This window comes from Otolemur garnettii, unplaced genomic scaffold (genome assembly GCF_000181295.1).
Source record: "Otolemur garnettii isolate 467f Iridium unplaced genomic scaffold, OtoGar3 scaffold00049, whole genome shotgun sequence".
Lineage (NCBI taxonomy): Eukaryota > Metazoa > Chordata > Mammalia > Primates > Galagidae > Otolemur > Otolemur garnettii.
The window spans coordinates 8,700,579-8,714,072 of record NW_003852444.1 but is presented as its reverse complement, the minus strand read 5'-3'; the positions used below and the strand labels follow the sequence as shown (position 1 = coordinate 8,714,072).

General features: G+C 38.9%; 1 protein-coding gene across 1 annotated transcript in view; it reads left to right on the top strand.

Annotated features, from left to right (window-relative positions):
* The window catches only part of NUP205 (nucleoporin 205), an 82,844-nt gene that overhangs the window by 62,949 nt on the left and 6,401 nt on the right, over positions 1 to 13,494 (top strand). The window contains exons 34-38 of the mRNA XM_003791596.2: positions 344 to 482; positions 2,854 to 2,980; positions 6,524 to 6,600; positions 9,460 to 9,588; positions 9,773 to 9,899. Of these exons, the coding sequence (XP_003791644.1) occupies positions 344 to 482; positions 2,854 to 2,980; positions 6,524 to 6,600; positions 9,460 to 9,588; positions 9,773 to 9,899 (599 nt within the window). The remainder of the gene's footprint in view (positions 1 to 343; positions 483 to 2,853; positions 2,981 to 6,523; positions 6,601 to 9,459; positions 9,589 to 9,772; positions 9,900 to 13,494) is intronic.

Here is a 13,494-nt window from a genome sequence, read left to right as displayed (position 1 = left end):
GAGAGAAACCTTGGGTTTTGCCTATTTCTTGCTCACAGTCTATGGCCTAAGGAAGCATTTAGAGAAGAATAAATATGTTTGGGAAGTTTCAAGCATTGGTTTTTCAAATTATACAGGCTTTCCTTAATAAGATTTTTCAAAATCCAAATGCGCCATGAGTTTAGGCAAAAGCATATTTCTTTGAATCATGGATGTACATATGGTATGGATAACGCTCATTAGCACTTTTACATGTTAATCCCCTGGCTGTGCATGCCCCACATGCCACGTAAATGGTAAGGAATTGCTGAGAGTATACCCTAATTCTTGTAATATTGCTCTTCTTTGGTTGAAATGAATAAAGCATATTCAGCATGAGAGACCCTCCAGTGTTCATCCCTACCCCAGTGGATCGCTACCGTCAGATTCTCCTCCCAGCTCTCCAGCTGTGTCAGGTCATCCTCACGTCTAGTATGGCCCAGCACCTGCAGGCAGCAGGTCAGGTAAGCGGAAGCCTTTGTTTGGATATTGTCTAGTGCAAAATCTTCATTTTACAAATGCAGAAACCCTATGCATAGAAAACTTAAGTGAATTCACTTTAATCCTGAAGTTTGGCAGAGTTGTATATAGTTTGCCACCGGTCCCATACTTTGCTCTGAACAACCCTGGCTCATTTTTGTACTCTTGTTGAAATGAAACAGCTAATAGATTAGTGAGATAGAGAGCAAGAAGTGGAAATTTGTTCTTCTATAAAAGGAGGTAGTTATTGTGATAGGAATGAGCTGGCTTCTAAAATGTAATCTAAACAGATATTTACTGAGAGAAGCCTAAGCTAGGCCTTGGCAAAAGTACAAAAGCTGATAATGCCACATGCAGGTACGATATTTACAACTATCAAAAACAGTTTAAACACCAGACATTAGTTTTATTTACATTGCTTTTCATTGAAAACTTCAAACATACATTTTTCTTTAATAATACAATATATGATTTAATATTTGAGTAATTAATCTGCAACATTTTATTGTATTGCTTTATTATATTGTGGAACTATGTCCTAAAATGTTTTGATTTCTGATGATTTTTGTCTGCTTTCCCTCCATCAAGCCTCAGGCCAATCTCACCAGGGTACACACTGTGGTTTCTAAAGGGGCATCTTATTTCATACTGCAGGGGTCTAGACATCCTGCCCCTTTTAGGTTGACATATTCTTTCAGGTCAGTTCTTTAAAACTCAAAGACTTTGCTTATCTTCTCCTTGACTGAGATTCTGATTTTTTTGATCCAAGACATTGGTTTCCTAGTACTATTCTTTTTTTTTTTTTAAGAGACAGTTTCATTTTGTCGCCCTTGGTAGCGTGCTGTGGCATCATAGCTCACAGCAACCTCCAGTTCTTGGGCTTAGGCGATTCTTTTGCCTCTGCCTCCCGAGTAGCTGGGACTCCAGACACCTGCCACAAGACCTGGCTACTTTTTGTTGAAATTTGGTCGGGGTGGGTTCAAATCTGCTACCCTCGGTCTATGGGCCGGCGTCCTACTCACTGAGCCATAGGCGCCACCCCCTAGCACTGTTCTTGTACTGACTGAAGCAGAATCAGCTGAAGTAGCCTCTTAGAAAAGTATAGATGATTGAATTCTGTATCCAGTGATGATGGGCAAAGGCTGGGAATCTGTATAAAAAATAAGAACAGTCTGGCTGGGCTCAGTGGCTCATGCCTGTAATCCTAGCACTGTGGGAGGCTGAGGCTGGTGGATTGCCCTGAGCTCACAGGTTTGAGCCCAACCTGAGCAAGAACAAGACCTTGTCTCTAAAAATAGCCAGGTGGTGTGGTGGGTGGCTGTAGTCTCAGCTACTCAGGAGGCTCAGGCAAGAGAATCAGTTGAGCCCAAGAGTTTGAGGTTGCTGTGACCTATGATGCCACGGCACTCTGCTGAGGGTGACAAAGTGGGACTCTGTCTCAAAAAAAAAAAAAGAAAAGAAAAGAAAAACCGTAACAGTTCCTGAGTAATGCAGATCCTCAATTTGTTTTGTTGTAGTCTGGCCTTCAAGGTTTTTGTAATCTAATTGAGATATTAATATGTAAATACACTGAGGAAATCTTCCATCCTGGTACACTGTAAAATGCCAAGGTGAAGGGTAGAATATAAAGGGCCAGGATTTATGTCTCTATTGTTTTTACCACATCAGAATGAGAATTAGGCAAAATTGTTTGATTTGTTTTTCCCCATGTCAATCACATTTTCAAAGGGAAACTTCAAAACAGAAGTCAGATAATACACATAATTGTCACATGGTAGTTTCAAGTTACAGTATTCTATAGTAGCCTCTAAATGTAAACTTAGACATAATCATTAATATAGTAAGTTATAAACTTAGAAATAATCGTTTTCTTTCTTGTTAATTTTATTTTTTATTTTTCCGAGACAGCCTCACTCCGTTGCCCTGGCTAGAGGAATGCTGTGGGAATCACCCTACCTCATAGCAACCTTTAACTCCTGGGCTCAGGCAATTCTGTTGCTTCAGCTTCCCAAGCAGCTGGAACTACAGGCATGCACCACCATGCCTGGCTAGTTTCTATTTTTAGTAGAGATGAGTTCTTGCTCTTACTCAGGCTGTTCTCGAACTCCTGACCTGAGGCAATCCACTTACCTCAGCCTCCCCAAGTGAGGATTATAGGCGTTAGCCACGCACCATATTTGCTTCCTGAAGAAATTAAACTATGTAACTGTTATCAACAATTGCTTATCTCTTATTCTTCTTCATTACGTGGAATTACTTGCTCCGACATCATTTAAAAGATGAGTTATGCATTTATAATATAATTCTCTACTTTTCTGCCTCAGTTTCTTCCATTTCACCTTTTCCATGGTTTAGGTGTTGCAGTTTCTTATTTCACATTCCGACACCATACAAGCAATTCTGCGCTGTCAGGATGTCAGGGCTGGGTCTTTGCAGGAATTGGCTCTGCTGACAGGAATTATAAGTAAAGCAGCACTTCCTGGTAAGTTGATTATGTTGAATGGACTTTTAGTAATTCTTTACAGACTGACTTACACTTAACAGAATGAGATTTTTGTTACCTTGCAACCATGTAAGACTTTTTTGCAGTTGATACTGCTGACAGAGTTAATTGCCTTTATGTAAGTAGTAAGTTTATGTTTATTAAAATAACATGTGCTCATTATAAAAAAAAAATCTAAAAAGTTTAAGGAGATAATTAAAAGCTCATTACTTGCTAACATTTAATAAATAACTTTTCTAACATTGCTATGTGTCTACATACACATGAAAGAGAAATAAAAACAGAGATATACAGAAGTAATTTGTGAGAATGGGATTGCCTTTTACATGCTGTTTTAGACAACAAACATTTAATTTTATGTAAATTTAAGAGATAAATTAATTGAAGAAAAAGGAAGGAACTGCTGAATTCCAAGCAAATGTTTCTTTACTACATGAGTATAGAGATATCAACTATTAAAAGATTAGTATGATTAAGGAAAAACAATTATAAAAAATTATTAAGGTATTTTGGTTATTTTTCCCAATGTAATTTCTTTACTACATGTACATTTTAGAATCAGTTATTCCCTGATGGGAAAGATGAAATAATTAGTTCTTTTATATTTCCTCTTCCACCTTCAGATTATATTTGCTTACATGATTTTTGCCAGGTCAGGTTTTATAACATTTACATTCAGTCCTGCAATCAGCTGCTTAGTTTGAATTGTATATTTACAAAACATCATTTGTGTCCCTTGCACCTCCACAGCTTCCCCATTCATGAGTTTTTTCTTTTGATTTATCTCTTGGTATTTTTAATTTATATTAAGGTCTCCTCCCTTTCATGTTTCCTAAATCCCCTAGTGTTTCAGAATGTGTAAGATTGCCTTTGTTCTTGATTGACGATATAGCCAGTTATGATTTTCTTTCTCTCAGAACATGGATGTGGAATATCAGTGTTAACAGCTGGCATTTATTAAGCATTTATGTGCCAGCCACCATGTGGGGTAAGACCCCACAAAACTGTGTGCTCCCTTTAAACTCTAGAAGTAGGCGGACAGACTGCTGTGGAAAGCAACTCTGTCAAAGACCCTGTAGCCTTGGTCAACATAGAACTGGGCCTGAGGATTTGGGCCTAAAAACCCATCTTCAGTGACTCTGGCTATGTGGCTGTTAAGCCTGCGAGGCAAGGGTTAAAAACCTTCCTGCAGAGACACAGCCTAGAGGTTGATGGGCATGGAAATGCTTATCTTAAAACTGGGTGGCCTCCAGGTTGCGCAGAGACAGAAGCCATAAACCTGCTTTCTGTTTTCTAATGAGTGCAGGGGAAAACGTCAAGGCTTTACTTCCCTTTTGGTATCTCAGTCTGTAGCTGTACTCCCTTTTGCAGCTGCCTGGAGTTTTCAAACTTTGTATCTCTTTGAAGGTGGAACTAACCTTAGAAAAGATTAGTACTATATATACTTTACTTGGTTTTTTTTCTGAGACAGAGCCTCAAGCTGTCTCCCTGGGTAGAGAGCTGTGGTATCACAGCTCATAGCAACCTCCAACACCTGGGTTCAAGCAAGTCTCTTGCCTCAGCCTCCCAAGTAGCTGGGACCACAGGTGCCCGCCACAACGCCCAGCTATTTTTTAGTTGCAGTCATCATTGTTGTTTGGCGAGCCCTGGCTGGAACCGAACCCGCCACCTTAGGTGTATGTGGCTGGCGCCTTAGCCACCTGAGCCACAGGCACTGAGCCTACTTTACTTGTTAATTAATAGAGTGTACATGACCAGCCGACTATAAAAGTGTGGTTAAGAACAATAAACTTTGCTACTTCCACCAGAGGAGTAGTCTGTCTCTTTCATTATAATAATTCCAGCAGCAAGACTACACCTGTGGTGACGCTGCCTGTCTCTCATGAAACCCTCATGCAACACCACCATTAATTAATTTGAGGACACAGTAGTATCCACATTTTACAGATGAGGAAACTGAGGCATAAGAGAGGCTAATTTATTCAGAGTCATACAGGTAACACTGGTAGTATAGAGTCCGTATGGCTTCTGAGCCTGTGTACTTAACTACTAGACTATACTACCACCTTTTTTTTTTTTGCAGTTTTTGGCCAGGGCTGGGTTTGAACCCACCACCTCCAGCATATGGGGCTGGCGCCCTTCTCCTTTGAGCCACAGGTGCCGCCCTACTACCTCCATTTTTAAGTTTGGAGAAGTCTAGTCACCCCATCATCAGACAGATTTTCCTATCTCAGAGTGTCTAGATACCTGACCCCGCAGGGTTGGGAGAAGTTGAGAGTTGGGCAGGGCTGAGTACCGTGCCTGACAAGGTACATAGAACCTGTCCTTTTGAGGAAAGATCCTCTGTGGCAGTGTAGATTTTAGTATGCTAGAAAGGAAAGGCATTCTAGAAGCATGTGTCCTCATGTATCAGATGATAGAATTTTTTTGGTCAGTTTGTGTTGAGAGCTAAGCTAGTCTAGAAAGAGGCAGGCTTATCATTCTGAGGGGAGGAAGATAAAGGTCTTGTGTATGTGCTGTAGAGGATATGCTTAGAAGTGAATAAGGAATGAAGGAAAGAGATTGTGAAGACACAAAGTTAGGGTGGCTAGGGCAGGTTTAGGTGTATTTTCCTCAGAATGACTGGTCATAGGACAAGGAGAGAAACCAATGGGGAGAATGGCATGCAGGTTTGTTTGGAGGGCTGAATAGAAATCAAGAGGCACTATAAGTTAGTATCTTGATTTAGAATTTTATAATGAGTCCACGCTGAGAAGTTGAATGGAAACTGTTTCTGCAAACTTTATTTTGTCTAAGGGATAAGAAAAATCAAGTGATACGGTACCTAGAGAAGTGAAAAAGATAGGGTTTTCGTTCTTTTTCTTTTTTTGGAGAGAGTCTCACTATGTCACCCTGGGTAGAATGCTGTGGCGTCACAGCATACAGCAACCTCAGACTCTTGGGCTTAAACAATTCTCTTGCCTCAGCCTCCCAAGTAGCTGGGACTCCAGGCACCCACCACAACACCCGGCTATTTTGTTGTTGTAGTTGTCATTGTTGTTTGGCAGGCCCAGGCTGGCTTCAAACCCACCAGTTCCTGTGTATGTGGCTGGTGCCCTAGCCACTGAGCTACAGGCACTGAGCCAGGGTTTTCATTTTGAATGTTTTGTATTCTAAACACTTTTCATGAGAAAGTAATTTACTACTGAATTTAGAAAATTTTCTGAATTTAGAAAATTTTAACTTTTATGGTTATAAAAACAATTAGGTTTTTTCTTGAAAACTTTTTAAAATGTCTTTTAAAATAAACTCTATGTTTTAGATTACATATGAATGCACATGTGCTAGTGCTGCTGTTATTAACATAGTATATAAAAGGTACTCACAGTCTTTGTAAAAGTATATTTCTCAAAACTCTTTCATGGCAAGAATATCTGTTCATGTACATACAGAATATAAGATATTAGGACTTCTCTTCCTAGTTTCTAATAAAAGTTTTTATTTATTGTAAAACTGTATTTGAAAGCATTCCTGATTTTATAGGTATATTAAGTGAACTTGATGTTGATGTAAATGAAGGATCTCTAATGGAGCTGCAGGGACATATTGGCAGATTTCAGGTAAGTGATTCTTATTTCTTTGAATAGTAGTTATAAGACATGTTACAAAATGTAACAGTCCTCTGACCTATCCTCTCCATTTTGCTCTTTTGATTTGGGAAACCCCTTAATTTAAGTCTCTTAATTGCTTTTTTAGTATTTCTTTTTATTTATTTGTTTATTTATTTTTTTGCTTTTTTAGTATTTCTAAATAGCATTCATATGTTGCTACTGCTTGATTTTCCAGTTTCGGGAATCACCTGTTGACTTCCATTGGGGAGGTTAGGAATTTAGATTCCTTTACTCCTTTTCCTCCATCCTGCAGTATGCACATTTCTCATCACACCCTCCTGAAATTCAATATATTATATCACAACTTTGGTTATATTTAGTGTTACATTCTTATAATTGTATAATGTCATTTATGATTAAGCCATGGATGATACTGTGACTTTTCTGTGAGATGTTCCATTTTCCTTAGAGTTAGTAATTATTTCTTTTTTTATTTGCTTGATTTTTATTTTTATTTATTTATTTATTTATTTATTGAGACAGAGTCTCATTTTGTCACCCTTGGTAGAGTACCATGGTGTCATAGCTCACAGCAACCTCGAACTCTTGGGCGTAAGTGATTCTTTTGCCTCAGCCTCCTGAGTAGCTGGGACTACAGGCACCTGTCACAATGCCTGGCTACTTTGAGAGATGGGGGGTCTCGCTCTGGCTTAGTCTGGACTCAAACCTCTGAGCTCAGGCAATCTACCCACCTTGGCCTCCCACAGTGCTAGGATTTCAGGCGTGAGCCAACATGCTCAGCTATTTGTTTGATTTTTATTTATTACTAATTTATTCCCACACTGTCCTCCAATTCTGTAAACTTTCAATATATTCAAACATATTAGATGGTTTATCAGTTAGATTTTTTATCTTTCTGGGAGCCTCCTGGCCAGCTTTAATCCAAACATCTTCGTGTTTAATTGGCTGCAGAGTGATTTTATTTATATATACTATAATTTTATATTCCATAGTTTTTGATACAATAATTTTCTTAACTAGTCCTATTTTTATGAACTGTTTTTCAAGTTTTCAAAGAAAAATGCTATTAGCGTTGTTGTGCACATACTTTAAACTCTACACTAAATAACCTGTAGCATCACTGGGATTAAGGGTATACACCTAAGTACATTTTTACATCATAATTGTCAGTAAGTTCTCCAGAAATGTTTATACTCTCTACAAAACCCAGATACCATGTTGTTTTTAAGTCCTGCACTTATTCATTTTGAGGGGAAAAAAGGTCTTTTTGCTGGATCTTTTATAAGGTGATCTTTGGAAATATTTGAGTACATCTGTATTATCTCTAAGAGTAGGAAACATATTTATAAGTTTTAAAAATAGATATAATTATTCTGGCAAAATAAGTATATTATAGTCTTGTTGATATATTTTGCCTTATCCAAACTTACTTAAACTAACATCAGTTATAATAGTTAAGACAGGTTTGGTGTCTGTAGCTTTGTGGTTAGGGTGCTGGTGGGTTTGAATTGGCCTAGGCCTGCTAAACAGTGACAACAACAACAAAAAAATAGCCAGGCCTTGTGGTGGGCACCGGTAGTCCCAGCTACTTGGGAGGTTAAGGCAAGAGAATCACATAAGCTCAGGAGTTTGACATTGCTGTGAGCTGTGATGCCATGACACTCTAACCAGGGTGACATAGTGAGAGTTAAGACATTATATGTATATTTTTCTGTATATTTATATTTATGGTGTAACCAATTTTTAAAATGTTTTTATTATGAATTTATGTGAAGAACACTGTGCTAAGCATTTTAAATACAATATAATTTATAATTCTGACAACAATCTTATAAGGTATGAATTGTTATTGCCACTTTAGAAATGTGAACTTACAGGGTTGGGAAAATTAAGTAACTTGTCTCAGACCAAACAGCAAACAGCTACATCTGCTACTAGAATCCATACCTCTCAAATCAAAAGCTTGTCCTGGCTCGACGCCTGTGGCTCAAGTGGCTAAGGCGCCAGCCACATACACCTAAGGTGGCAGGTTCGAATCCAGCCCGGGCCCACCAAACAACAATGACGGCTGCAACCAAAAAATAGCCAGGCATTGTGGCGGGCACCGGTGGTCCCAGCTGCTTGGGAGGCTGAGGCAGGAGACTTGCTTGAGCTGAGGAGTTGGAGATTGCTGTGAGCTGTGATGCAACAGCACTCCACCCAGGGGGATAGCTTGAGGCTCTGTCTCAAAAAAAAAAAAAAAAGCTTGTCCTTTTTCTCTGAGATCCATGGTAACAATGTATTCTCAGTTGAGAAGTACCAACATTTAAAGCTGGTGACATTTGTATTTTATCTGCCATGGCTATCTGTGTTTTCCCAGCCCCTTTATGAAGTCCTTAGAAGCAGTCCCAGGAGTTACAGTCTTATAATTTGTGCCGGAGACACATGATAATTGTGTGCTGCAGCCCACTTGCTGTGGTGTGCTTACTATGAACCATCTGTAGTTGCCTCTCATTCGACTTCTCATTTGTTTATCAACTTGTATTTTATTGCATGGATATCTTCCAAAGAATTATTAAATACTTCTTGATATGATACAGAAAATTCATGGGCAAACATTTAGATCATATTAGGTATTTATTGCTAAAAAACATCAATATTCTTTTCGTGAGTTGCCTTTACAAAAAAGGTGAATTTTAATAGTGCTACCTTTAGTTGACTCTATTGGAAGTAAAATATCAGATGCTTTAAATAATGATTCCATTGTCCACTCAGTTTTTCTTTTTTCTATCCCTCAAAAAAGAGAGGTCACTAATTTTTCAATATATTAAGCCTAGATATCAACAAAATGTCTTTCTTCTATCTTAGCGCCAATGCTTAGGACTACTAAGTCGTTTTGGTGGCTCTGACAGACTTCGTCAGTTTAAATTTCAAGATGATCATGTGGAGGGGGATAGAGTGAGCAAAAAAGATGAGATTGAGCTGGCCATGCAGCAGGTAAGAGGAGTGAGAACTGTGTGACAATTCTGTAAGGTTTTCATGTTTTTGGAAAAATTTGATGAAAATAACAGACGTGAGAAATTCTATGAATTTGTAACCTGTTCTCCTTCAAATCTAGATTCCATGAAATGAGAGGATTTCGGGGGTTAATGTTTTCATTACCACTGCTCTTCCATTGTAGATTTGTGCCAATGTAATGGAATATTGCCAGTCACTCATGCTCCAGAGTTCCCCCACCTTCCAGCATTCTGTGTGCCTTTTCACACCTAGTCTTTCAGAAACTGTTAATAGAGATGGACCTCGGCAAGGTGAGCCTAGTTCTTTCATTCTGTATCTGAGGAACTGTGTTCCTGTGACCGTGACACAGGTCTGTTCCTGGACCATGGCTCCAGTAAGATGCTGTCTATTGCATTGAGTCATTAATCGGAAAAATTGTAAATGACTTTTTAAGGGAGTAGGAGGTACTACTGTTAGACCTATGTAAAAGCCTAGAGAGCTAGAGAGAATAGAGAAATTCAGGTTTTTCTGGGGATAATAAGGAGGACGGGGGGGGGGGGACGGGGGAGCGTAATTTTGAATATTACTTGGGGTTCCCAAAGAAAGAAGCTAGGGTTGAAGCATAAGCTAGGTGGATGAAAAATATGAAAATAATTTTGTATGTTAAATCATGTTAAATTGAATTTAGTGTCTAAACTGGGGTTTTAAGGACAGGGTGCAGTGGCATGCCTATAATCCTAGCACTGTGGGAGGCTGAGGCAGGTAGATTATTTGAGGTCAGGAGTTTGAGACCAGCCTGAACAAGAGTGAGATTCTGTCTCTACTGAAAATAGAAAAATCAGCTGGGCTTTGTAGCAGGTGTCTGTAGTCCATTTGCTCGGGAGGCTGAGGCAAGAGGATCACTCTAGTCCACAGAGTTTGAGGTTGCTGTGAGCTATGATGCCACAGCACTCTACCCAGGACAACAGAGTGAGACTCTGTCTCAAAAACTAACAAAAAAAAACTTTTTTAAATTATAGCTCCAAATTTCTATGAAATAGCAAAATAAAATTTAGATATTAAGTAGGCTGACTTAGCCTGTGATTTTCTAATGACTCAGTAGGGAAGATTTGGAATATGAGCTAGGGTAATGGATCAGTTAAAGCTGTTATCCTATGAGACACTCAGAAAACAAAGCCCATGAATATCGTGGTGGTGTAATGGAATGTACTGGTGGTGATTTCAGGAAGCCTTTGAGGTTTCTGAGAATAGTTTTGTCACATTTTCATCTTCTTCAAGGTCTAATTTTCCCTGAAAATTGCTTAATCACAAAAAATGTATTTAGTAGAATAATAGTATAAAATATTATGAAAAATATGGTTTAACAATATATAACTGTATCATATATAAGTTATGCTAAGAACTCTATTAGACAGGCTCTATTTTAAAATGTCCTAGCCTGTGGGGTCAAAATTTTTTGTTGTTGAGCTATTATTTATATACAACAAAATTCACCCATTTTAATACAGGATCTAAAATTTGTATGAATAGTTTTTGTTAATTATAGGCAGTTGGGTTACTATTACTGCAATTAAAATACCAAATAACCCTCTGTTCCTTAAAGTTTCCTCTTGCCTCTTTACATTTGATTGTTTCCTCCAACCTCTGGCCCAGGCATCTACTATTCTGATTTCTGTCACAGGAGTTCGCTTTTTCCCACCAAATCTCCTATGTATTTTATATCTTGGTTTTTTAGGCTTTTGCCATAGAAGAGCAGAAAGGAGAGTCTGATCTGGTATGATCTTAGGTTGTCATACTTCAAAGCAGAAGTCCTTAATAGCTAATGAGATACCTTGATGTAAACACACCTTTCATTCAGTGATGCATTGGGAGCAATTTTACTTAGGTGAGAGTGTGTCTTAAAGAATTTGGGGGAGTAGTTGTAAAGATTTATAGTTCTCTTCTGTGGAGTAAAATGCTTAAATTAGACTGGATGTGTGAAATAATTCTTTTGGTTTAGTTAGCAAATTAGTATAATTCTACCTAGTTCTTTTCTCTTCTATATTCAAAAAGTTTGCTGCCAGGAAACCATTCTAGAATAAAAAGGGGATTCTAATCCTTGCATGGCCTCACCAGCATAAGGGCAAAGTTATCTTTCTAGTCAAGGTGACTCAACGAATATGAAAAGAGAGGTCATCTTCTCTTTGGAAGGGCATGGAATAATTAAGAATCTTATCCTATCCAAAGACCCTTTCTCATTCAGTAAAGGGGTTTTCCATTACCCAGCAGTGACTAGTAACCTGATAGATCCATTTTTACCCAGCGGTTTGGAAATGAGCATCTATAGACTGACTGTAGCTTGATGGGGACCTAACTCTGCCTCAGAAGAGCAGCTCTTCCACTTTCTAAGTAATCTTTTAAAACAAGCTTAATGTGAATATAAAGTTTTCAGACAAAAATTTACTTTGGTCGTTTATTCTTTAAAAACATTAATCATGGCTCAGCGCCTGTGGCTCAAGTGGCTGGGGCGCCAGCCACATGCACCTAGGGTGGCGGGTTTGAATCCAGCCCGGGCCTGCCAAGCAACAATGACAGCTGCAACCAAAAGGTGGCCGGGCGCCTGTGGTCCCAGCTGCTTGGGAGGCTGAGGCAGGAGACTCACTTGGGCCCGGGAGTTAGAGGTTGCTATGAGCTGTGATGCCATGGCACTCTACCCAGGGGGACAGCTTGAGACTCTGTCTCAAGAGAAAAGAAAAAAAAAACATTAATCATATGCTAATAATATATCATTGGTAATTGTTAAAATATCTTCTAGTTGTTACTAATTTTGAGCTAGTCCTAACGGTTATTCTTTGATCTTTAGTACTCAAAGATGAACTTAAAATTTTTTTTAGTTAATGATGTATTAGTACAAGTGATTCTGATTCATAAAAATGTAAATTTATTTCTCCATAACATAACTAAACAGCCTCATCAGGACCACTCCACAGAGCTTCTGCCTTTGTTCCTTGCCATCTTAAATTGATTAGCCTTCTCAGCTTAAATCCTAGACCCATCTCCCTGGTTAAATAAGAACCTGTTAAAGACATACTCAGTCTGCACATTTTTTCCCTTCTTCTTTCTACTTGTCTTACCAGATTAGTGTGCCCATAGTCATAGGCATGATGTAGTGCCTAGTCTGCCACCTCCCCCCGTCCTGGGGTCTGCTATGGCCTGCATGGACCTCGTTGGTCACTAACACCCGGATTATAAAACTGTAACATCTTTACTGTATCCTTGGAAAAGATACCTGGCACATTGAACTTGTCTGGGATATCCTGGTTGGTGGCAACATCCACAGACAAGGGAATATTCTCTCTTCCCTTCTATGTAAAGATCTGTGAGATGTGACTTTAGGGCAAAGTTAAGGGAGTTGGCAGTGAAGAAAGCCAACACATACCTATCTTTCAGTGTGCACAGCAGTTTGGTGCATTAAATAAAGATTGTCTCCAATTGAACTTGAAATTACTACAGTGTTTCTAAGAGATCCCTCTGTTGTTAGAGGAACGTGCTGTGAGTGTACCACACACTGTCTGTAGGATGATGATGTTATTGTTCTCTAGTTCCTCTTCCCTCTGCAAACAGCTTTGATGACATCCCACTGTTCCTTTGCCACCTTCACTAGAAGGTAGCCAGGTAAAAGGCAAATCAGTTTTTATTGCCTTTTTTTTTTTTTTTTTTTTGCTATCCTAGTGGAGTTGTCGTAAAAGACTTATTAAAGCTGAAATCCAGTTATAGTTTTTGACTATTTCAGTTAATGTCTGTTGTCTCTTTGAAAAAATGACTTTCTGGCTCGGCGCCTGTGGCTCAAGCGGCTAAGGCGCCAGCCACATACACCTAAGGTGGCGGGTTCGAATCCCCAGCCCGGGCCTGCCAAACAACAATGAT